At 37.6% G+C, this 27,220-nt stretch overlaps 1 protein-coding gene across 4 annotated transcripts in view; it reads right to left on the bottom strand.

Moving 5' to 3' along the window:
* The window catches only part of RMDN2 (regulator of microtubule dynamics 2), a 146,172-nt gene that overhangs the window by 75,160 nt on the left and 43,792 nt on the right, over positions 1 to 27,220 (bottom strand). For 3 of the 4 annotated variants that reach the window (XM_069108589.1, XM_069108586.1, XM_069108588.1), the window contains one exon: positions 14,219 to 14,693. In XM_069108589.1, the coding sequence (XP_068964690.1) occupies positions 14,219 to 14,673 (455 nt within the window). In that variant the 5' untranslated portion in view covers positions 14,674 to 14,693. Of the gene's footprint in view, positions 1 to 14,218; positions 14,694 to 19,119; positions 19,138 to 27,220 lie in introns of those variants that run through there. The other variant, XM_069108590.1, reaches the window with a different exon arrangement.

Below are 27,220 nucleotides of genomic sequence, written 5' to 3'. Positions count from 1 at the left end.
TATATATATATATATATATATATATATATATATATATATATATATATGTACATATAGTTGCTAAACAAATCTGTGAAGTGTCTTATATGCAAGGAAGTAGACAAAAGGGTATTAAGATAGCAGTGTGAGTCTCCTGGCAGAAAAGCTAGAAAACACAGACCCTGAGATTTGGAGAGTGGTATTTATGGGTTCCAAAATAATAAAGTAGTTTCAGAAGTTTTATGGGAAAGACTGAGAACAAGATGGGAGACACAAGATGAGAGAGACAAGGAAAATTTTATAATTCAGGATGGGGAAGCAATCTTATTAGTCCTGGGAAAGAAGCAGGGAGAGAGGGATAGCAGATAGAGAAATCTGCCCATTAGTGTATTAGATATTATCTCTAGTTAATTGCTTATAATCAGAATGATTTTATGAAACTGTGGGAATTTGTTTTAATGCTAAAACCTAAAATAGTTAATTGATTACTGTATGTGGAAAGGGGAAGACTGGATCAAAACTTTACTTTGACTAGTTCTGCTCATTCAGAATAGTCCTCCTGCATGATGTAAAACTGTCAAAGCCCCTAGAAATTATCTCTATTAGGCAAGGTCATTCAGCCTAGGAAGGGAGCTTGTTTTAGTTATGAAGCTCTTAAACAATAAACTTGACTTGCTGAGAAGTAGCAAGTCTATGTACAAAAGAGTAAAAAGGATTTCCAACAATTGGCTTTACCAGGACAAGTTCAAAAATTGTGAAGGGAAAGATGTTAAAGGGAATCCCTAATGTATGTGAGTACTGGTAAATCTTTGTGGTATATTGCAACTTAATGAGAGCAAATTGATGTTAAGGTAAAAAGGTTTTGGGACTATAGTGTATGTGGATACTTTGTCCAATCAGGTACCTATTTTTCATCTTTATGGCAATTCAATGGAAAGTTAGGCATAAGGCAAATCATGAAATTTTGCTGTTTTAAGGACATTCTTCCAGAATATTTTTGAGAATAACTGGATACATAATTAATTAGCTTGTGAGGTAGACATTAACTTCTTTGTTTATTTACTCTAGGATTCCAGTACAGAACAGTTAGTAATAGAGATCAGAAGGTTGAGAAGATAAATAGAGATTTGGTTAGAAATGGGGATTACAGTGTGAGTTCAGATTAAGCATAGTCCCAGGAAGATAGGGAAGCTTGGGAAGTAAATGCAAATCTATTAGAGCAATAATTTATAATCCTGATGGGAGATTTGATTTTTATGAACAAGAATAAATACAGAAATGAAAACAGGTTATTTGAGGCTCACTTTAGAGATGTTCCTTAACCAATATGAGATTATAATCATATCTTAAACTGATTGTTGGAGCTTGTTATTTAAGATTTGATGGGACTGTTAACTGACTATTCCTCTGAATCTAACTCCAGGTATGGATATTAAGAAAGGCTATCCAAGCTATTTGAGCCACTGATCCATGATGCCAGACCCTATGAGGTACAGGTATAGAAGGCCTGTGAAGTATGGGTATGGAAGGTAGGGAGAACGACTGTTCTGCATGAGCTGAGGTACGATTCTCCTGACTTGACCCTCTCAGTGACACCTGGCAGACTCAGTTTGACTCAATGCAGATTGCAGCCTGGTATACATTTTGCCTGGAATTGACATTCTGAAGTTGGAGAAAATGGTTTCCTCATTGCAGTTTCATCTCTATTCTTGCTGGCAAGTTTCAATAATCAAAAGTTTTGAAAACACAACAACAAATCTATTAAATACTTGATTCTAGGACATCTCAAGTTACTATAAGATAAAACTGTTAGGCTTAGGATTTAGTATAGGTATTCCTGTATAAATCAAGGTCCTTTTGTTCATTGTAATAGTATAAGGACAAATAGATGAAGAGTTTGTGGAAATATTCTGTTATTTAGTTAGTATCACACTTGTCTCAGCTTTCTCATAATTAGTCAATGTTAAAAGGAGGATAGTTTTTGTAGTTGGTAAAAATGTTATTGTTTGAATTATGAGCTTACTGTGAATCCCTTAGTGAAATCACATCCTCCTGGTAGAGGAATTAATAATGGTTTAATGCAAAAATATAAGAAACTGGTTTTAATGTGTGATCCTGACATTTGACCAAGACTCCAATTTTAATTTTGTAAGAATGTAAGAATGATAATGATAAGATCAGGATGGGTAATTTAAATTGGTTCCAAGGTTCCTTTTGTAGGTAAATGAATGAAAGAAGAGAAAGAGCCTGGAATGCAATGCTGAGGATGGATGGATGGAAAACAACCAGAGGACTTCCATCAGATGGTATACCCCAGCCAGACAACAGCGTGAAAAGAGACTTTTGGACTCTGGAAGGGACAACTGTTTGTTATTGTTTTCTTTTGAATCTCTGTATCTGCACTCATAAAGGGGACTGCCCCCTTGTGTGTTGTCAATGCAACGATGGGAATTAGAATTAAGAAAAGTGGGGAAACTTCAAAGGTATAAAAGAAGGAGGGATTGTGAAGGATAACTTGCAGTGAAGTTTCCCCATTCTGAACATCATATATACATTCTTATTATTTCCTTATATTTTGTAACTAAGTACAGTATTGTTTCCCCATATATATAAGTCATTATGTATTTCAAGGTAATGTAAGAGCTATTGAGTATTATTAACACAACTGATTGGATTGACTACTGAGACCAAATTAGAGGTGTTTTTAGTTTGGGGAAACGAATGGTAGTGTGAGAGGTACCAAAGGGTTAAGTTTCAACAGAACTGCAAGAATTGCTGAAAGAAGACTACTGAAGAAGCTGAGTTCCCAGTTCCCAGAGAACTCCTAGATAATACTAAAAATGAAATAATGTAGAATAAAAGGAGCTGGCAGCAGCAGGTGGATTTGACCAATCAGAAAGTAGACAGCAGCTTTGGGACACTCAGGCCCAGATAAGGACACATCTAGGTTGGACTGAAAGGGGTTCAGTATTCTGCGTTTGTTATTGTGCTTGTGTAGTGGACCTCATGTATTATGTATGCTATCTAACAAAATTAGAACCTCATTAGTAATAATTAGGTTAATGTTTGGGAGGGGCGGGTAATCCTTGTCTATTTAACCCAGTTTCTGCTTTTGTAGGGCAGCCTCCTCTGGATTTCCCAGAGACGGGACCACCTGCTTCTTGAGAGATTTTAATAAAACTTAAAACCTTCACTTTCAGAGGTCTCCGAATAGTCAATTTTGGGTTAGGGTCTCCATACCCCACAAACAGAGGAGCCAAGGACTGGAGGTGAGATGAATTCCAGACAGGAAAGGCAGCCAATGGAAAGTCAAAGAGTCAGGAAATGAAGCAGGGTCATAGAAATTGACATTGACATGGCAGTTGCTGATGAGATCACTGAGTAAGCTAACGTAGAGTAAGAAAAGAAGAGTGCCGAGGAGAAGGGTTGGGAGAGCCACAAAAGCTCACTGGGCATGACCTGGAAATACAGCAAAGAAAGTGAGGAGGAGCAGTCAGAGAGGTAGAAGGAGAACTAAGAGAGAGCAGAGAAGAAAGCAATTAGAAAAAGAGGATTATTTTTGGTCAAAGGCTAAAGAGGTCAAAAAAGGTGATGACAGATAAAAGGCCATCAGAACTGGCCTCCCCCTTTCCTCACTAAACTCCAGTAACTCTCTGCTATTTCCAGGATCAAATATGAAATGTTCTATTTGGCATTTAAACCCTACTTGACCTTATTAAAGAGTTTGGCCATAAAGGGGAGGAGACACACAGATCTGTAGCTAGTGGAGATGTCAGGAAGGACCAAGTGAGTGTTTTTTAAACATGAGGGAGATGTGGGTATGTTTGAAGGTAGTAGGCAGGAAAGCAACCAGCAAATAGAGACTGCAGATTAGTGAAAAGATGGAGAAATGCTTGGAGAAAATGATATGAAATGGGTTCCAGAGTGCACACAGAGGAATCTGGACCACCTCTTTATGGGAAGCAAGGGTGAAGAAGGAGATTGTAGGGAGAGACATCTTAGTGATGTGAGAGGAGGATGAGAAAAGACTCTTTGTGTCAGTAAAGTATATGGTAGTCTTCAGCTAAAGAGAGGCTTGAGGAATCGATAAATTTGCCATTTCCAGGTGCCATCTAACCTTATCATGGAAAGAACTAGAATGGACCTCAGAGCATGATACAGTGGAAAGACTCCAAACTGCATCTAGAGTCAGAGGACTGGGATTTTGAGGTTATAATAACATTTTCCCCACATCCACCTATGTCATTTGTTACCTATGGGATCCTGGATATAACCTCGCTGTGACTTAAGTCTTTTCATCAGTAAAATGGAGGAACTGGCCTAGATGATCTCTAAGAACCCTTCTACTTCTAAATCTGTGATTCTTTGAAAATGTAATCTGATTCTCTTATGTGACAAACAAGGAGACTGTGAGGGCCCAAGACTTTGATTTCCTTGCCCAAGGTCACCCCGAAATTAGAACTCAAGGTCAACGATTCCATATCTAGAGCTCTTTCTCTTATACAACACTTTCTCTCTTATCCTTCAGGTAACCCAACAGATATTTTTTCCTTATTCAATTAATGTTTAAAAGAAGACAGACATATAGGTATTTGTATCACATGATGATCAATCTTAACTTTCTGAATAAACAAATAGGTAGCAGTAATAAAACACAAATTTAAAACCCACTAATGTGTGTATGTAAATAAACACATGTACACATATATATGAATATATGTATATATATACACACACATATATATATGAATAAAATAAAAATTCTGTCTATATAATAAATACAACAACCAAAAAAGACAGTTTATGTGATAACCCTATATAAGGAAAATTAAAGATAACATTATTTATGCTTTGCTAAAATAATAAGAGACTCTTCATCTTTAATTTATATTAACTCTGTAAACTTGTCTCACCTCAGCAATATGGTCAACGTATACATTTCTGCTTCACCTGGTTGAATCTTGCATCAGTAATTTCTTCATAAGATTTGTATATCTCTGACTGATTTTCCATTTTTATCATAGTATAGTCACTGGCCAGATCCCAACCTCCCAGAGCCCCAACTCCCACTTTGTTACTATACCCTATGTAGCCTTTCTGGGCCAGATGCTGGCATATTACTTGGGATTTTTCTTTTTTTTTTCTCCAGCTCTGGCCAATTGAGAAACCCAAGTGTTTGTCCTTGACGGGTACAGTAACTTCATTCCCAATGTGGGGAGAAAGTTTTTATAACCTCAGAAATTTGAAAATTAGTTTGGATCAATTTTGTCAGTATGAGATTCACTAATATTTTGTTAGTCATAAGAAATTAACAGAAAGGAACATGTTGCTTTTATTAAGCTATGACAATAAAAATGTGCAGGAACAAATAAAAAGCCTATTCATTTTAGGGCAATATTACTCCTAAAGAGTACCAAAAGTGTGGAACCTACAGCCTGGAGACAGATGCAGCCTTCTAGGTCCTTGGGTACAGCCTTGTGACTGAGTCCAAGTTTTACAGAACAAATCCTTTTAGTAAGGGGATTTGTTTTGTGAATTTGGGATTCAATCAAAGAGCTCCACTTGAGGGCCTAGAGGGCCACATGTGGCTTTGAGGCCCCAGGGCTCCCCCTGCCCCTGACCTGCTAGATAGTTACCTAGTGATTGTGTGTTATAACTTATGTGTGTGTATGTATATTGTTAGGCAAAGAAAATAGCAGTAGTATCACACCTCCCCTAAAATTCCACCTGGTTGTTTGGCATTATAAAACTTAACTTCACTGAGAGTCATGTCTTATCTCTGAAATGCAGTTGGAATAGATGATTTCTCAACTTCCTGGCACCTGTAACATTCTGCAATTTCACAGTTCTAACAACTTGTCTAGCTTTCTTTGTGGAGGTATAGATTTTCCTCATTTTAAGTAGATGTATTTTGTATAATATTATGCTTAAAAGAATTTATATTTGGAATTAATTCATTTTTACAGAATGAAACCTAAGGTATTAGAGATATTCATTTTAGATAGTCAATATGGTAGAGTCAGATATTGTTCCTACTTCTGTTAGCCATTATAAATACCCAGTAAAAAAGATAATGAAGTAAAATGTTAGATTTGGAATCCTTATATTTGGGGGAATCCAAAAACATAATAAAAACAATAGCTAACAAGTGTCAGAGCTATGAGTCAAGTCCAGTTTTTCTAACTTCAAATTCAGCACCCTTTCCACTATGCCACTGGTGAGAGTAGGAAATTACAATAGAGGAGAGATCCTGGCGTTGACAAAGTTCTGCAGTGTTGTGCAATGTTGCAAAAAAAACACTCCCAACTCTAAAATATCCAGCATGCCCATTGACCTAGCCATCAACTTTTTCCTCACCAAAAATTTTTAACTCCTACTGGAAGTTTTTTATTTGTTATAGAGAGAAAATGGAATTTGCTTTATAGAAATGTGCTACACAACCAACTTTATTGTAACAAATTCTATAAGATACTTTATAGTTCAAACCTGAAACTACCTCACTTTTGATACTATTTTTATTCTTTGTTTTGAAGAACTGTCTCTTTTTGCCACTGGGTCTGTGTATATAACCTCTTGGCTCTAACATATCTATTACACTAGATACTGGGGTGGGAAATCTGCAGCCTCGAGGCAACATGTGGCCCTCCATGTCCTTAAGTGTGGCCCTTTGACAGAATCCAACAAATTCCCTTAATAAAAGGATTTGTTCTGTAAAACTTGGACTCAGTCAAAAGGCCACACTCAGGGACCTACAAGGTCAATTGAAGCTATAGATTCTTCCCCTCACTTCCCCAAGTAGGCATTCAGTAAGAACTTGTTCTGTGATTAACAAATTAATTTATTCACCTTCTTCCTTTAATAAGGGAATAGTCAATAATATAGAATGAAGTGGGGGGGGGAGGGGCAGAGTCAAGATGGATAAGTAAAAGCAGGAATTCAACAGAGCTCTCCCAAATTCCCCTCCCAACAACTTTAAAGTGATACTTCAAAAATAATTATAGAGTGTCAAAATCAACAAAATGATAGGATGAAATAGTTTTCCAGGTCAAGATAACTTAGAAGGCAGACAGGAGAGGTCTACCTCACTGGAGTGAAAGTGGAGAGCAGTCCAGGGCAGGTAGGTGCCCCAGTAAGCAAGCTAGTGCAGGCCTATGAGCGTCTGCATTGGTGGCAGCAACTTCCAGAGAGCTCAGTCCACAGACAGTAAGGAGATCAGACAACTGGTGAGAAGGAGATTACTGGGGACACTTTGAGGGCACTAGGTCCAGAACTTGGTTGCCTTGCTCATGGGGTGGGGGGGAAGGGGGAGGGGATGGGGGAATCCAAGTCATAGGTCCAGGTCAAAGTCCCAGAATGAGGAGGACCACTAACACATGACAGCTCATAGCCACAGCGTAGCAAGAGCCTTAGGCACAGCTCCAGGGCAGAAAAGAGTGCTTATGGTCACTCACAGACCACAGAACAGATCAGGAAAGCAGTGACCACACCTCCCTTAGTTCATACCCCCTTAGAAGAACTAAAAACTTACAAGTCTCCATAATTAGCTCTGGAATTTGGCTATAATATTCCTGGGAGTTTTGATTTTGGGACTTCTTTTGGGAGATGATTGGTGGATTCTTTTGATTTTTATTTTGCCCTCTGGTTCTAGGATATCAGGAAAGTTTTTCTCAATAATTTCTTGAAATATGATGGCTAGGCTCTATTACTGATCAAGAATTGTCTTGGATCTTTGTTTTGCTGGAAATAGCTGTCATTTACAGTTGTAGCATTCAAATGCTTAAAGAAAAAGTTCAATAAGTTACAGGAGAAACTAGACAGTAAAAACTATTCTAGTAACAGACTTGAAATTTTCCCTCTAAGAACTAGATAAATGTAAACAAAAATAAACAAAAAAGAAGTTAAGGATATGAATAAAATTTTAGAAAAGCTAAATATGATAGACCTCTGGAGAAAATTGAATGGGAATAGAAAGGATTATACCTTTTTTCTCAGAGATACATGGCCCCTACACAAAAACTGACCATGTCTCTGGGCATAAAAACCTTACAATCAAAAGCAGAAAAGAAATATTAAATGCATCCTTTTCAGATCATAATACAATATAAATTAAATTTAATAAAGATCCATGGAAAGACAGATTAAAATTAAATGCAAACTAAATCTAATTCTAAAGAATTAGTAGACCAGAGAACAAATCATGGAAACAACCAGTAATTTCATTAAAGAGAATGACAAGAATGAGACAATATGTCAAAATTTATAAAATGCAGCCAAAGTAATACTTAAGGCAAAATTTAAATCGCTAAACACTTTTACCAATAAAATAGAGAAAGAACACATCAATGAATTGGGCATTCAATCAAAAAATTATAAGGAGAACAAATTAAAAATCTCTAATTAAACACAAAATTGGAAATCCTGAAAACCAAAAGTGAAATTAAAAAAGCTGAAATGAAGAAAACCATTGCACTAATATAAATAAAACTAGGAACTGCTGTGGGCTGCTTAGTGTCCAGCACTTAGCATGATTCAGAGACATGAATGAGAAATGACCAGGCCATGTGAGTAGTTCAAGGAAGAATGGTAAACTCCATTTATTGATTCTTAGGGCAAGGTTTTTATAGAGCAATGAGACAAAGGAAGGGATCTCAAGTATTCATATCATTATCTTAGTCTGTCATATCCTGGAAATAAGGCCTTTTGTTCTCTAGGTGCCAGAAAGTCTTAGGAAAAGTCAGTTAACTCCTTTCATATGCAGTCACATTACAAAGGATGCTCTAGAGAGCTGGCTTCAAGGCCTGAAACCAAAGCCGCATCTGTATAGGTACTGACCACCTAAGAATTCAAATATTTTGGTTTTGAACAACTAAAGTCTGGGGGCAGAGCCTGTTGGTCTCAGAACTCAAACAACATCCTTATAAGTGTAACCCATAGCAAAAGAACTCAGAAGCTAAGGTCTTTGATATTCGGGTCCACTGATATCAAGGTAATTATATGAAGTCCTGGCTCAGGTCTCTTTGGCTCCCATCAAGGAACTGTTTTTATGAAAAGCCCAATAAAATAAATCATTGGTTAATTTGATTTTTTAAAAGGGAAAAAACCAAATTACTAATATGAAAAATAAAAAGAGTGAATTCACCACCAATGAAGAGGAAATTAAAGTAATTATTAGGAAATATTTTACCCAATTATATCTCAATAAATCTGACAATCTAAGTGGAAATGGATGAATAAATATTTACAAAAATATAAATCACCCAGATTAACAGAGGAAGAAGAATATTTAAGTAACCCTATCTTAGAAAAAGAAATTGAACAAGCTATTAATAAACTCTCTAAGAAAAATATCAACAGAACCAGATGCATTCACAAGTGAATTCTACCAAACAGTTCAAGAACAATTAATTCTAATATTATATAAATTATTTGAAAGAATAGGCAATGGAATCTATCATATTCCTTTTATGACAGAAATATGGTGCTGATAGCTAAACTAAGAAGAGTAAAAACAGAGAAAGAAAAGTATAGGCCAATTTCCCTAATGACTACTGATGCAAAAATTTTAAATATTATAAAGGAAATTACCAGAAATATATAACAAAGGTCATATGCTATCAGCAGGTGGGATTTGTTCCAGGAATACAAAGTTGGTTCAATATTAGAACAAGTATCATCATAGTCGACCATATCAATAATAAAAACAATTAAAATTATATTATTATCTCAATAGATAGAGAAAAAGCTTTACACAAAATAGTATTTTGTAGACAAACTGGTATTTATTTAAAACCAGCAGCAAGTATTATGTGTAATGGCATAAGCTAGAAACCTGCCCAATAAGATCGGAGGTGAAGTAAGGATGCCCCTTATCACTGTTATTATTCAATATTTTACTAGAAATGCTATAGAAATAAGAGAAGTAAAGAAATTTAAGTTATTAGAATAGGCAACAAGGAAACAAAACCATCACTCTTTGCAGATTATGTGATAGTATACTTGAAGAATCCCAGAGAATCAGCTAGTTGAAATAAGTAACAATTTTGGCCAAGTCAGAGGTTTTAAAAATAAACCTACATAAATCATCAGTATTTCTACATATTACCAACAAAGTCCAGCAGCAAGAGATATAAAGAGAACTTCCATTTAAAATAACTATAGATGATATGAAATATTTGGGAGGCTACCTGACGAGATAAACCCAGGAACTATATGAAAACAATTTCAAAACACTTTTCACACAAATAAAGTCAGATCTAAACATCTGGAAACAAATTAATTGCTCATGGGTAAGCTGAGCCAATATAATAAAAATGACAATTCTGCCTAAATTATTCAGTGTTATGCCAATAAAACAACCAAAAAATTATTTCATAGAACTGGAAAAAGTAATAACAAAATTCATCTGATAGAGCAAAGGGTCAAATATATCAAGGGACTTAATGGGAGAAAAAATGTGAAGGAAGGTGGCTTAACCATACCAGATTTCAACAAAACAGTAATCATCAAAACAATTTGGTATTGGCATAGAAATAGAGTGGTGTATTAGTGGAATAGTTTGGGTACACAAGACACAGTAGGAAACAACCATAGTAATCTACTGTTTTATTAATGCAAAGATTCAGACTTTAGGGACAAGAATTCACTATATGACAAAACTGCTAGGAAAACTGGAAAACAGTTTGGCAGAAACTAGGTTATAGCTCAACACCTCACATCACATACCAAAATAAGGTTAAAATAGGTACATGCGGGGCAGTTAGGTAGCACAGTGAATGGAGCACCGGCCCTGGTGTTAGCAGGACATGAGTTCAAATAGGACCTCAGACACTTAACACAAAAACTAGCCATGTGACCATGGGAGAAAATTTGTAACTCAAAATCTTGCAGAAATGAATGATGTAGAGCAGAAGTTAATAAAGCATTTGAAAAAAAAAAAGAGAGAGAAGCAACCAGGGTTAAATGATTTGCCCAGGGTCACATAGCTATGAAGTGTTTGGGGCTAGATTTGAGCTTGGGTCCTTCTGACTCCAGAACTTATGCTCTATCTGCTTTGCCACCTAGCTGTCCCCCAGAGTTAACTTTAAAAATAAAATTGTATTCACTTTAAAAAAAGAAGAGGTGAATAGTGCAAATATTCTTCTCCCTATTTTATAGATAAGAAAACTGAGGCCCAGAAGATCAATAACTTGCCTAGGGTCATATATTTGGTATCAGAACAAGGAAAAAATCATAGTTTGAGAGGGGAGCTCTTCATAATAAAAGAAAGAGAAAGGAAAACCTGATTTTATCAGAGCTGTCATCATAATAAATTAATAACTTAATGCCCACAATATATGACACTATACAAGATGTTTACCAGGCATTCAGAAATTAGATAGAAAAGGGTTTGCATATAGAAGTGCATTCTGTCAGAATTTTTAAAGCTTATTATTGTTGCTTGACACTGAAAATCAAAGCCATAGCCTTCTTATACTGATGAGATAATGCAATAGTAACAATGGTTAACATAGCTAGATAGATAGACAGATAGATATCCCTCTAAAGTTTGCAAAATGACTTACAAATATCTCATTTTATCTTTGCATCAACCATGAATTAGTCAGGTGCTATTATTTTATCCCCATTTTCCAGATAAGGAAACTGAGGCAGACAGAGGAAAAGTGACTTACTCAGCATCCTAAAGTTAGTAAGCATTTGAGGCTGAATTTGAATGCAGACCCTCCTCACTGTAGATTAAATACTATATCCACTGTATCAACTAGCTGCCCAATTAAGAGCAAAAAACTAAGGTGTTTACCAGTCTCAGAGATGAGAATCCAATGTATGGAATTAGCATTTCCATCCATATTGGCTTGATTTTTGAAAACCAGACTCTTGCATTTAGGTGAATATTGAGAAAGGAATAAGGATACCCAGAATCTTGGAGTCAGTTTTGAAACCATAATTCCTCCTGATAGATGCTTACCGAATTAAATTGAACTGAATTCAATATTCCTGGTGCTCATGTGAGGATGGGCAAATACCTTTCCAAACCCAGAAGTCTGTTTTTGAACCATATTTTGCCCTTTTATATTTTCCATACTGTCCACCAGTAGGCAGACACTAGGTCCAAACTGGGAAAGCAATTTTCCAGCTTTCATGGAATTCCCAAAGATTCTATTTTTTTAAAATCTAGTGACAGTAGGCATTACCCCAGGCTAAAAAGAAGCTACCAGAATGCTTCATGTTTGCCATTTCAGTCTACTTCTACTATTGCATGTTAGAATGTAATCAATAACTTTGAGGCTATGTGTTTTTTAAAAAAATACAACTAATAATGTTGTATCTTAAAGATAATACAACCAATAAAACTTAACAGTATTGAAGACAAAAAAAAAAAAAGAAAGTCCTTTGACCTAGCAATACCACTTCTAGGGCTATATCCCAAAGAGATCATAAAAATGGGAAAAGGATCCACATATAAAAAATATTTATAGCAGCTCTTTTTGTGGTAGACAAGAATTGGAGATAGAGGGGATGCCAATCAATTGAGGAATGGCTGAACAAGTTGAGATATATGAATGTAATAGAATATTATTGTGCTATAAGAAATGATAAGCAGGAAGACTTCAGAAAAACCTGGAAAGACTTAGATGAACTGATGCTGAGTAAAATGAGTAGAACTAGGAGAATATTGTACACAGGAATAGCAACACTGTGTGATGTCTAACTTTGATAGATTTATCTCTTCTTAGCAATTCAAGGATCTAAGATTAGCAACCCCAAAAGACTCATGATGGAAAATATTGTCCACATCCAGAAAAGAATCATGGAGTCAGAATGCTGATCGAATCATACTATTTGCTCTCTTTTTTCTTTTTTTGTTTCTTCTTTCTTGTGGTTTCTTCCAATGGTTCTAATTTTTCTTTACAACATGACTAATATGAAAATGTTTAATATGAATGTATATGTAGAAACTATATCAGATTGCATACTGTCTTGGTGTGGGGGGGAGGAGAGGGAAAGGGAGAAAATTTGAAACTCAAAATCTTACAAAAGTGAATGTTTTTGAAAACTAAAATTAAATACATAAATTTTTTTAAAAGAAAGAAAAAAGCCAGGGGAACCTAGAATGGAGTATTCAGGTCAATGAAATTACAGACCTACCAAATTATCAGAGGAAGATATTTCAGCGGTTGTATTGAAACTTGTCTAATAACTTGGGTGATTAGATTGTACTTAGAATAATCTGTAAATGACAAATAAAGTTCAAAACAGTTTTAATTTTCAAGGATTTCATCTTAACTCTATGTTTGGAGTTAAGGAAGTTAGATAAGTGATTTTTTCATTATATTTACAGAGTGATAATCAACTCCAGATAAACTGAATATTTTACAAAGAGAAAAATCATAAACTAAGATTCACTAGAGGAAAAATGTTTATAAAATACATATTCATATATATTGTCTAATTTCTGACTTTATAATTATCAATAACCCCTGACAGAGAACATCCCTTTATATTCTAAAATATTTATTCTGTTTGTTAAAGAAAGGTTTAAATCTCTGGTTCTCAATTTTTTAATGAATTTTAATTGTTTTCTCTTTAAAAAACCAAATAAGCAAACATGAACAACAACAACCCTCAACTGTTGCTTTTTACTTGCATTTGGTTTATGATTAGGAAGCAATATACTAGGTAAGATTACCCTCCTGGAGTTTTCAAAAGGGTGTTGAAAGGCTAAACACTTTGCAAATCTAAAATCTTTATACTACTTATGAGATTATGATGATAATGAAGAAGAAATAAATAATCCCAAGAATTGACATATTGGGTCAAGCTCATTCGTCAGGTAGCTCAATATTTTGTTGCCAAGAGGATTCAAAGGGCATACCCAAGGACAACATAGCTGTTGACCTCCTTGATACTAACCTTAAAGGTTACTTACATTTCTATTTTTTTAGTAGCCATAATAACTCTGCCATTTATATTGGCCCACATCCTTTTATAAACCTTTTCTATCTTCTGCCCCTACTTCTTTGTAGGTAATGAGTTCCAAGAATACATTTGTAACCCACCCATAACCAAGCAGTAGTTAGGTTACCCACCAACAGTTAGGCAGGCTTATCCTTGAATACTCTCAGGTCAGGGCCATCTAGTCTCAAGGTTTTAGATGGTTTTTATTGTTAATCAGACTTAAAACTTCCTGTTGACATTACAACAGCTAATTAAATGTAAGCAACATTTTGCACAGACTTACCCTCCTTCACTTTCAGCCTCTTCAGAGCTATTGCTAGTTGAGATGCCCCTGTTTACCTCAGCTTTTTTCTTTCTAGCTGCTTGATGCTGAGGACTTGTCCTGTGGATAGCCGTCTTCCCTCGGAGTTCAACTCGAACATGTTTCTCCAACTCTGGAATAGCTTCTTTGAGAAATCTGACTTCTTCTTTAAGCTCTTCCACACTAATCAATAAATCATTTAATTTCTCCAGTATTTGAAATTGACTTTGCTGTAATACCACTACTGTTCCTCTTTCATTATGAACTGCATCTTGCAAATCAATTGAATGAATTTCATTGCTTAATGACAGAAGTTTAGGCAAATTCATTGTCGTGCCAGGTTTACGAATTTTTTGGTACCACACAATGATCAAGCTTATTCCAGCAGTCCCCATCATGATGCCAAATATTAATCCTTTACTTGTAGAGTGAGACATTTTTTTTTGTTCTTTTGTGTCTGAAATAACAAACAGAAATATAAATGAATGCTGTTTTTTTGGCTTTGTCCAATAAAAGCAACAATGTGTAGTTCATTTTAAAGAACTCTATACCTAAGTGTATATAAAGAGGATTTTGTTATCCTTTTTAGAGTTCAATTTCTCAGAATCCATGGCCATGGCAATGTCTAGTTTCCAGATGCTAAATAATAATTCCCAGAATAGCCCCAAGGATTCTAGATAGTAGTTCCTAGAATCACATTGACTGACAGACAGTCCTACTGAGCCTGCACTGTGAGATATAGGGGTGACATAATTGATATTTACTACACTTGTACAGAATGACAATATTGCTAAAGTTAACTTGTGAGCTTAATGTTGGTAAGATTCCCTCTTTGTTGCCCTATAAAGTAAGTGGGCACTGGGCAGTGAGTGGGGGAAACCATAGGGGAATCTGTGTGTGCCTTGACTGACTCCCATCAAGGTTTGAGGGCATTTAAGCGAGTACAATAAACAAGCTGTGCCTGTCTCAATTGACCCCATCTAGACATATGGGTAGTTGCCTCCCTTCTCGCTAGCCCCTGCAAGAAGAGTGATTAGGGAATGCTATAGGAGCTGATTCTCCCATTATCAGCAACCTTTTTTTTTCTTTTTGGAGGGGGGAGAGCAGGGCATTGGGGTTAAGTGACTTGCCCAAGGTCACACGACTAGTAAATGTTAAGTGTCTGAGGCTGAATTTGAACTCAGGTCCTCCTGACTCCAGGGTCAATGCTCTATTTACTGCATCACCTAGCTGCCCCAATCAGCAACTTTTTTGAGAAGATTAGATTAGAATAAAGCTGATTATTAACCCCTCCAAAGGTGTCTTGTCTGTCTGTCTGACCAGATCAAGAGTGAACCAGTTAGAGTCTAGAGTCCAAAACCTCCAGTGCCTCCTGTGTGTTACCTGTGAAACACCAAGACCATATATATATATATATATATATATATAAATTTAACAATGGAAACAAAACATAATACTATTTAAAAATAGAATAAGTCATATGTTTAGAAGAGTAAAATTCAAATAAAATATTATAAAAATATTTTTTACTGAACTCTCTTGTGATAACAGTTCCATTAAATCAGTCCAGAAAAAAAAAATTAAAGGTGGCAGCTACCTACAGACACATTGCAAATGGATACTGTATGTGGAACTTTCATAAAAATCTAACTTGCTGCTGACCATTCATAGATGATTTCTAGGGTTGGTTCATAGAAATTACTGAGGATATTTACCACCAAAGGACTAAGATGTTCTGAGAAAATGACTATATTCTACAAGATATGGAGAATGAAACATAGGAACTCAGTAGCATGGGAAATATATTCGTTTTCCCAAAAGGTACATAAAGTAGAAGAATGTACATTTTTGCATTCTAAACTTTCATTATATGGTAGCATAAGTTCACTAATATTTGTAAAACCATTATAAATTACCATTTGTTTTATTTAGTTTAGTTTTACTTTTCTAATAGTTTTGCCCCACAGTACTTTCATAAATAAAACTTAAATCATTTAAATTAGCCAAATACATGGAATCCATGAAGTTATATCCACAAAGACATAAAATATTACTATGCTTAATAGATTATATAATCAGAATTAGGGAGCTAGGAGGAAACTTGGTAATGATCTAATCCAATCTGCTACACTGTACAGAAAACTGAGTCCCAGAGAATGTGAATCACTTACAAAGGTCACAGAGCTAGTCAGGGCCAACCATTTTCCCCTTACTTCCACTGTACACAGCACTGGTCACTTCATTACATTAGTGGCTTTGATGTTACACTAGATTTTAAAAACTGGTAAGAGCAACATTGTTACTTTCTCCAAAATGCTACAAATAAGTGTCTTGTCTAAGTAGGAATTTCTTAAGTGCCTCCTATGTGCTAAGCATTGTACTCAGTGCTGAGAGGTACAAAGAAGGCAAAAAATCAGTCTGTTCCCTTAAAGAGCTTATACTCTGTGCCCTTAAAGAGCTCACAGTCTAATGAAGTTCCATTGTGAAACGAGGTCTTTCCATGGGAAAGAATTTTCAAAATTACTTAAATTTGCCTCCTTTTAGGGGGCAGCTAGGTCACACTGTAGAGGGAGTGCCAAGCCTGGAGTCAGGAAGACCCATCTTCCTGAGTTGAAATCTGGCCTCAGCCATTTACTGTGTGATCCTGGACAAGTCAGTTTCCTTCTCTGTAGAATGAGTTGGAGAAGGAAATTGCAAACCACTCCAGTATTCCTGCCAAGAAAACTCCAAATTGGGTCACGAAGAGGTAGATACAACTGAAAAATGACTGAACACAACTACCTTTGTAAATGCCAAAATGCTTTAATTCTGTTTTGAATAGGTATGGAAGTCAGATGAATGAGTTGCTATTCTATTTAAAAAGTGGTAAATTACCCCCTAAATAATCTAAGTAATATGCTATTTATATAAAGTAAGATAAAAAACTTAAAAATCACAAGGAAAAAGAATAAATGTTTTATAAAATACATAGTTTTGGTCCAGTCTTATGACTTCATTCTTGATGTAGAAACTTCTTTTACTAATGCAAACCAGCAACTCATCTATAACTTAAAGAGTCTTAAGAGAGATGTTTCGGGGCAACCAGGTGGCTCAGCGAGTAAGAGCACCAGCTCCAGTGTCGGAATGACCTGGAGATCAAACCCGGGCTCAGATACTTAGCACCACATCCAGAAATAACTGGCCGTGTAACCTTGAGCAAGTTACTTAACCCCGATTGCTTTAAAAAGAGAGAGAGAGAGAGAGAGAGAGAGAGAGAGAGAGAGAGAGAGAGATGTTTGGGGGAACAGAGAGGTTAAATGATTTCTTTATGGCTACTCGGCTGGTTAAAATCAGATATAGGACAAGAACCTAGGTATTCCTAACTCTCCAAGGCCAGTTCTCTATCCAGTAGAATACATCACTCTATATTTATACAGAATGAGTTAAAATGTCATAAATGTAGAGAGAAGGATAAAACATAGTATATAATAAGGTAAATTCATGGTTATTAGTAATGTATTATTCAAAGGCAATAATTACAATATGGGTGAGAAAAAAATGGAAACTAAAAACAATAGAATTCTCTAACATTTGAGTAATTTTGATAAACAGCAATTTGAAAGTGGGATTAGAAAAAATGTAACTGAGTAACAAAAATTCCAGAGGTCTGAATTTATAAGCAAAATAGTAAATAAGATACATACCCATTTTAAAGTTCAAAATTGTTTTATTAAATTCTTAATTGCAAGCGACCTTACAAGTCATCTATCAGTCATTCAACAAGCATTTAGTAAGCTCTTATTAGGTGCCAAGCACTATGCCAGAAGATAGGGATTTTTTTAAAAATAAAAGTTTCTATCCTTAAGGAGCTAGTCTATTAGGAAAAGCAGATGTACATGTATAGTATGTACACAATCAATACAAGTTAAATCCCTACAGCTGAAGATTATTGGGAAAGGTCTTCTGTAGGAGATGGCATGTGAGTTGAGTTTTGAAGGAAATCAGGGATTCTAAAGAGGTAGAAGTTATCTATGTCCAGGTCCCTCATTCCATAGAGAAGGGATAACCAAATAATAAAATTTCCAAAAACAAAACTTAATAATTGCTGGAATTCTTAATTTAAAATGTGTGACTTAATTGATCTAAAAAATGAGTTTAGAAATATTACTTGCGCTATATATTTCAAATCCCCTCATGTTCTGCTGTGCACAAGACATGCTTTTTATCTTTCCTTATTTTGTATTTTGCCTTTTTCTTTTCTCATTCTGTATTTAAGTTTATGTTTCTTTTTCTTTTCTCTATTGTGTATCTATGTTTTAGTATTTAAGTCTAAAATAAAACTTTTTTAAAGGCAAAGAAAAAAGAAATATTGTGTAAGCAGTAAAAAGCATTTCAAAGCATTTGCTGACTTACAAAGAACTTTTTTAGAAAGGGAAATGGGCCTAGAAGCTCAGAGCTAAGAAGAGGTTCCTGGTCAAAGAATGCTAGATCAACAGTTTTAGAATTATTGCCTTGATATGGGAAAGGACTGGAAGTGGGAGGTAAGGTTTGGGGGTGGGGGTTGGTTAGCTGGCTGAACTAATCTATTCAGAGACTGTAGGAGAACCAAGTTTATATTGTTTATCATGTAGGAAGCTATTGGAAACTGGGTGGCAGATATAGAGTGCTAGACTTGGAGTTAGTAAGACCTGAATTTGAATGCTGCCTCAGATGTTTACTACCTGTGTGGCACTGGGCAAGTCATTTAACCTTTTTCAGCCTCCATTTCCTCATCTGTAAAATAGGGATAATAACACCTACTTCCCAGGGTTGGTGCAGTTAGATGACTCAATGAAGAAAGAGTGTCCAGGCTGGAATCAGAAAAATTCATCTTCCTGAGTTCAAATCTGGCCTCAGACACTTACCAGTTGTGTGGCCCTGGGTAAGTCACTTAACCCTATCCGCCTCAGGTTCCTCATCTGTAAAATGAATCGGAGAAGGAAATGGCAAAACATTCCAGTATCTTTGCCAAGAAAACCCTAAACGGGGTAATGAAGAGTCAGACACAACTGAAAAATAGCTAAACAATTGAAAAATGTCTCAGGGTTGTTGGGAGAATTAAATAACATGTGAATTGTTTTATAAACCTTAACATGCTATATAAATGCTAGTTATCATCATCATCATCATCGTCATCATTAATTCCATATAACACATAATGAAGACAAATGAATTTGGCATTAATTTGTGTTGGAGATTTTTGTTTTTACTTATTCTATTTGTAAACATGAATTATCAGGTACTAATACCATACTAATGGGAGTCCTAGATTTGTAGTCAGGGTGGGGAATGAAGGTTCCTGAATTGTGAGTAAAAAATTCATGTCTTAGAATAATATAGTTAGACTCGGTCTTTCATTATTGATGGTTCTTCTTAATATGATTTCGATCTTTCTTCTTTTTAACCTTATGACAAAGGTCTCCAAGATTATACAGATATACTTCTTGTTCTAGTCAAGAGCTTTCTCAGGCATTTTAAAAGTAAATGTAGATACTCATAGAAGGCAATTTATGATGGGTCAGAGATGAAATGAGAAAATAGTCAAGAAGATGAGAGAAAAGTTGGTCTTTTGAAAGAGAAATGTGAATAAAGGAAGGAGGGAACAGGAGAAAAAGTCAAGAAGGTGAGAAAAGACATTTATGGGGGAGGGTGTTAAGAACCGAAAGTATCAGAAGCAATCAAGGCTGACACAGGCCAACAGGACATTGAGAACAAATTTCAGGGAAGAAAGAATAAGACATAAATATTTCTAAAAGTGATATCTCCCCTGCATTCACCATACTCCAGACTCGCAATAATTCATAGCCATACTATTGCAAGTTTTCTAATTATCTTCCTCTAAATCCAATCCATTGTATACAATGTTGTCAGATAAAGCTTCCTTTCATTAATTTTTGCCTCCTTATTGTAACTCATACCATTCTTCCTTAGAACACCCTCATCTCCAGATATCTAAATTTAAAGTTCCCTTTAAAGAATCAAAGTTGGAAGGGACCTTGATCTAACCACCAACCCAATGTAGGGATTCCATTTTATAACCTTAACAGTCATCCATTTAATGTTGAAATATTTCAATGTCTGGCCAAAGAGCAGGTTTCTTTTTTGAGAAGACTGCTATAAGATAGAAATCAAAGGAATGTTACAGATAATGTAATTTTTTATTTTTAACAAGGCTAAAACTCCCATTTTCTCTGAAGGCTTATCAAGTAACCCCATCCTACAATTATCTTTTCCTCTTCTAAACTGTAGTAATATTTATTTAGTACTTATTTAACATTTACTTATTTAGTACTTACACTAAATAGTACATTAAATTGTACACTCCTAGAAGGCACGGACTGTTTTTAAGCCTCGTTTTTTTTATCCCCAGCACTTCGTGCACATAGTAGGCACTTAACCAATGTTTACTGCTTATCATATGCTCATCATCATCTCATGCCTACATCACATAGTTGTGGCCTCTTTATATTATCTGATAAATCATGCAGTAGGCCCTGAACAAATCCTTATTGTTCGATAAAGGTACTGTTTTCTTGTCTTTCCTATGTAACGATGTTAGCATCCTCATTTTGTTGTAATAATTTTTCCTGCCCTGATTTCTTTTTAACAAACGTCTCTTTTGTTCCTCTCTCTGGGGTGAGCAGCTCAGGAGGAGAAAATTCGACATCTGTGGAACAGGCGTTTGTCACCTAAAGATGGGGTGTGACATAAGCCACCTTTTCCCTGTCTCTATCCGGAGCTGGCACACTTGGGCAGGAACCCGAGAATGCAGCACCAGGGTCCGCGCCCCGCAGCGCCGGAACCACAGGTCTGGTTCTCACCACCTCAGTCCCTCTGGCCACCCCCCACCCCCATGTTTGTGTGGGTGCATGTATAAAAGACACCACACAGATCCCCTCTGAAACCCTTGTTAATTGTTTAATTCAAAATAAGATGAGAATGTTAAAGGCCGACTGCGAGGGAAGAGAAGCCGGCGCGTGCAGCCAGAGGCCGAAGAGGAGGGTCGGCTCCCGACAGGGCCAGAAAGCTAGCCGGTGCAACACTGGCACCCTTGCTGGGCCTCAGTTTCCCCTCAGGGCCGGGGGGGGGGGGGCATTTCTGGATTCTGCGCACTACAGGGCGGTGCGTCTGGGAGCAGAGGACGCGCTCGTGACCGACAGATCAGAAGCGCTCGGGGCCTGTTTCTCCAGAAGTAAAATGAGGGGTTGGGTTCGATGGGGTCCCTTCCGGCGCAAGGGCCTGAGGCAGGAGACTCGTGGGGGTGGGCGGTTTTCGGGGTGAAGAGCAGCGACGGACGGTGTGTTCCCGCCCTGTTCTCTTGGGCCAGAGCAGTAAGGACTCGGGTCAAACACACAGAAACAGAACGGCGGCGAGGTCGAGCAAGGCGGGGCCGGGGGTGGGGGTGGGGGTGGGGGCGGTGAGAGCGCGCGGGGAGCGCTGAGGCGGGGGAAGGGGGAGGCGCAGGCGCATTGCTGCCTCCTCCTACTCTGCACCCCCTCCCCGCCCAAACTGTCGCCCTCCCTCTGCAGCTCTCCCACCCTCGCTCCCGCGCGCGAGTCCCTTCTCCTCCCCCCCGGCACCTCCTCCTTACCCCAGCGCCGCGAGTGGGTTTCCTGCCGCGGGTGGGGTGGAGGGTAGCTCAGCGTGGCGTGGCGGCCTCTCGCCCCCTCTGCTGCCCGTGCCGCGTGACCTGGAAAACCCGGACTGGCGATGCCTCCGCGGGGGTCGGGTGCCTCCGCGCCTCAGGGCGATGCCCGGCCCGGGTCCGAGGCGGACGGCGCCTTTAGCCCGTGCCGGCAGGTCCAGCCTTGTGTAACCCGAGGAGGAAGCCGGGCCGATGCCAGGCCCTTTGCCCAGGCCAGCCTCCCCGGGAACACCAGCCCATCGATTTTTGTGACCAGACAAGGGCGCGTTTAGAGCTGGAAGGACCTCTCCCCCCTTTGCAGATGAGGAAACTGAGGCCCGGGAGCCCACGGCCCCGCCCGAGCCTCCGAAAGGGGCTCGGACACTGGCCCGTCCGCCCTGCCTGACCTCTCGTTTGCTCGAGGCCAGCCTGTGTATTTAGTGCAGACCCGCATTTGTGGTCAGAAGGAATGGGTTCAAATACCCACCTATTGGATCTAGATCTAGTATCTGAACTGCTCAAGTCGCAGTGAGACCTTGGACGACGCACCACCTTCCAGGCTCGGTCATCTCTGGACCCGGGCGACTCTAGAACTTATGCCTGAGGGCACTGGGAATGTAAATAACGGGGCAAGTGTACAGAATCTGAGACATCCAGCAGTTAAGAACACAGTGCATTCAAATACTAATTTACATTGGAAAAGCATTAACTCAAATTGAACTTGAACTAAAATTTAGAGATGATTTTGCAAAAAAAAACAAAAAACCACCCCAACTATCTGCAAATACTGTGTCGCCAATATTTGCTTTAGGTAAACACAGCCAAGCCAAGCTTAGTTATAACTCCTCTGTAAAGAATAGCAATTAGGTCTCCGTTTTTAACAAATGTTTGAATGGGATATGGCAGGTCTTCTCACACTCCCGAAAAACAGCTCTGAAAAATAACACCAAAGAAGCTCCTGAAAGCTACTTTTTTTCTAAAGTCTTAGAAAAAAATAAAGCCATGTCTTTCCCCAGGGGGGTTCATGTTCCACTCAGCTATCAAATTGCTCTTCCTTAAACACAAATCTGACCACATGCCCCTCTTGCTCTCAATCTTCTGTTTGGACTTTAAAGCCCTTCACAAACTGTCCCTTTACTATCTTTCTAGTCTTCTTACATCATGTTTCCTCCCCATATCTTTCCAATGTACCCCACAATCTAGTGTCACTGGCTTCTTTGCCATTTCCCAAACAAGACACTCAGGCTCTCAGCTCTGGGCATTTCCTGTCTCCCATGCCTTCAATGCTTTCCCTCCTCATCTTTTCCTCCTGGCTTCCCTGGTTTCCTTCAAGTCCCAGCTAAAATCCCACCTTCTGTCAAAGCCTGATTATGAAGAGCTTTGAATGCCAAACAGAAGATTTTATACATGAACTTAGATGGGATTGGAAGGCACTGGAGTTTACTGGATAGGAGGGTATTTTGGATATATCTGCATTCTAGGAATATTAATTTGATAACTGAACAGGGAATGGATTGGAGTACGGGAGAGACTGGAGGCAGAGACCAACTAAAAAAGAAGCATCGTCAATCAATAAACATTTACTAAAAGCCTACTGTGTGCCACAGTCTACTATGCTAAGTACTGAGGATACAAAGAAAGGCAACGGTCAGTCCCTGTCCTCAAGGAGCTCACAATCTAGTTAGGGAAGACAACACATAAAAAGCTGAAAATGTGGGAGAGAGAGGGCACCCAGCATACCTGTTATCCACTCCCCACCCCCTTCAGTCAGAGGGAGGGAGGGGCCCAAAGGGCAAAGGTTACCGGGGTCTCAGTTTCAGAGTTAATTTGGTGACATCCAGGTGAGCAGTCCGGTGGGAAGTTTTGGACATAGTGAATTTGATATGTTTGTGCCACATCCAATAAACAGGCACTTGGAAGTTCTGAGAGGGGTTTTTGTTGTTGTCTTTCTTCTCCAACAGGACCTGATATCAGAAAGGTGATGCCATGACTTGCAAGTGAATTGGATTCAAGTGACAAAGAACTGTGCAAAGGCATCAGCCATCTGGGTCCAGTGGCCAGATATGGATCAGGATGACTGAAGATGGCCCCTTCGAGAATGGAGGTCAGGAGTGAAATTAGGGCTGTATAAATAGATTTGAGAATCAGAATGGCTGTGATAATTGAATCCATAGGAGGCGGTATGATTACAGTGTGATCATACATATAGCATGATGTGAGATGAGAAGAGGGCCCAAGACAAAGCCCTGGGAGATACGCACCATTAGTGGGCATGAGACAAATAAAGAAGCAGTCTAGGTAGGAAGAGAACAAGAATGGTGTCATCAGAGCCAGAGTTTATCAAAGAGAATATGGCAAAGGACAATGTCAATGGCTGCATGTCATCTCTCCCATTAGAATGTGAGCTCCTTGAGATCAGGGATTATTTATGCTTTTATTTGTACACCCCACCCCCACCCCTGGCCCTGCTTATTACAGTACCTGACACATAGTAGGTAATTAATAAATGCTTGTAGACTTGAGAATTAAGCCTTACACTGCCATAACAGGGATTTTTCAACAGATCTGGAATGTCCTTCTCCTTGGAGATAATAGGGTTCCACCTTTATGGGGAACAGACCACTCCCTCGGGTATTGGGCTTGTAACTATAACTATCATTACAATTAGATTATTTGAAGGGATATGAGTCTTTTGAGCAGGTCAGGATAAAAGCCACTTCCCCAGTCACTTGGTTAGGTTTTGCCCCAAATCTAACAGCTGTCTGGCCAAATTAGCTCTAATAGCTTAATCTGGCCAAGTTAGCTCTCCTCCAACCACATACACTTACATAGTCACAGATGAGAACAAATACTTTTCTTAGTGAGCAAGAATAAGGAAGCCATACAAATTAATTTAAGGGAAGTAGAATATGTGAGAGCTCTGCCACTGGAAACAAAATGAAATACCAACTCAACTCTGGGGAAAGTTATTTCACCTGAGGTTTCCTCTCTCAGGAGTCTCTGAGGTGCTTCCCATGCAGGTACTAGGAATCAAGGGACACATTGGTTGGGGTACTGGTTTCCCCATTGCCCCAAGCCTGAGGCCCAGGGATCTCTTAATCTCTGGGCTCCATCAGCTTCAATAACCCCTCCCACAGAAAGCATGGATACTTTTACTTTTATCTCAGAGGGAATGGAATGCTGAGAAGCTATAGTTACCTCTGAGCGGTCTGTGAGAGGATTAACAATTTAACTGTCATTTTAGAGAGTTGATGTTCATGGCTAGAGTGATACTCTGAGGAACCAAAGAAAAAGGACTAAGATAACTTCTTTCCTAAAAGACTGAATGATTTAAACTGTCAATGAGAGACTGAAGAGACATTTCCTGAGAGAACTGAGTTTATCTTACTTTTAGCTTGCAAAGAATTATTCCACATCAGTTGCACCCCTTTCCCTCACTTCTCTATTTTTAAATTGCTTTTATTAAAAAAAAAAAAAAATCAGAAATCTATTTTTTTCTAGGGGCAGCTAGGTGGCGCAGTGAGTAAGAGCGTAGGCCTGGGGTCAGGAGGACTTGGGATTAGTTCTGGCCTCAGATACTTAACAGCCACACAAAATAACTGGCCATGTAACCTTGGGCAAGTTACTTAACCCCAATTGCTTAAAAAAAAAAAAAAGAAAGAAATCTATTTTTTCTCCATCCCACCTGCTATCCTTTTTTGGAAAAAAAAGAGAAAAGAAAAATATATTCCTGGTCACAGATATGCAGTCAAGCAAAACAAATTCCCTCATTGACTGCAAACAAAATTATACATGTCTCATTCTGCACCCTAAATCTATTACCTCTAGGTCAGGAGGTATGTTTTATCATCCTTCCTTTGGAATCATAGATGGTCATTGTATTAATCATAGGTCTTATAGCTTTTCAAAGTTGTTTTGTCTTTACAGCGTTGCTATTAATATAAATTGTCCTCCTAGTTCTGTTCATTTCATTTTTTGTTTATAAGTCTTCAAAACTGTTTACAATGTTAATGGTTAATTATAAATTGTTCTGGCTCTGCTTACTTATCTCTCCATTAGTTCATATGTTTTTCCATTTCTCTTTGACATCATCTATTTCCTAATTTCTTACAGGACAATAGCATGCCCTCATATTCATATACCATACCTATTTAGTCATTCTTCAATTGATGGGCATTCCTTAAATTTCCTTTTTTTTGGTTATTTTGTTTTTTTTCTTCTACCACAAAAAGAACTGTGATAAATATTTTTGTACATATGGGACCTGTTCCTATTTCTTTGATCAATTTGATCATTTTAGGTATAAGCCTAACAGTAGCAAAGCTGGGTCAAAGAGCTTGCACTATTTCTGTTTATAACCAAATTGCTTTCCACAGTGGAAATTTAATTTTCTGGGCAGTTTTTTGGGGGGTCATTTCTTGAAATATGATTCAGTTTTTTCTGACCCTTTTGAAATCTGCTCTCCTAAAATATAGGATATGAATTATTATGATTTATTTATTATCAATTCTTTTATATTTACTGATTATAAAAATAATTAGTTACCTTGAGACCAATTTGCCTATTAGCTTTCAAGAATGAGCTAAGGTTTCTTAGCAATACCCTTCAATTGGAAATTACTGAATTTACATACTACGTTTAATTTTCTGGGCAATTTTCTTTTGCCATTTCTTGAAATATGATCCCAAGGCTATAATTTTGCCCACAGACTTGTGTAAAAACTTTTTTATATATTTTAAATTTAAATGCAAGATGAGAAAAGGAAAAAAAAAACATTGCCATTCCACAGCAGAGCATAAGAAAGGGTTCAAAATAAAATAATAAATTTCCATTTCAAGGAAAGCTATATAATAAATACTACGTACTGTTTTTAAAGGTGCCCAGATTTTCTTTGCTTGTTTATTTCTTTTCTTTTGTTCTCTACTATGCTCTTTTTACTTTATTTTTTTCCCCTCTCTTTCCTCTCCTACCATAAGAAGGCTACAATTAAGCTTGAAGATATAGACACACACATGCATATATATACACATACACAAATATCTATAAACATATACATATGTATACATACACACTCATACACATATATTTAAAACCATACTACCATGTTTCCCCGATAATAAGACACTGTCTTATTATTTTTTTTGGACAGAAAAAACACCAGAGGGCTTATTTTCAGGGGAAAATTTTTTCATTATTTTAATGAACATTGACAGCAATTTTAATAAACAGGTAAATGTGAACAAAAAAATGTACCAGCAAGCAAATCACTGGGGAAGAACAAGATGACGCGCTCACTGCTGCAGCTCTGATTGGATGCAGCTCGAGCGCGGTGTGGGTTTCAC

This window comes from Petaurus breviceps, unplaced genomic scaffold (assembly GCF_028583685.1).
Source record: "Petaurus breviceps papuanus isolate PSGF00001 unplaced genomic scaffold, PetGlider_PUasm1.0 90407, whole genome shotgun sequence".
NCBI lineage: Eukaryota > Metazoa > Chordata > Mammalia > Diprotodontia > Petauridae > Petaurus > Petaurus breviceps.
Note: the sequence above shows the minus strand (reverse complement) of the source record. Positions and strands in the feature narration are given on the sequence as shown.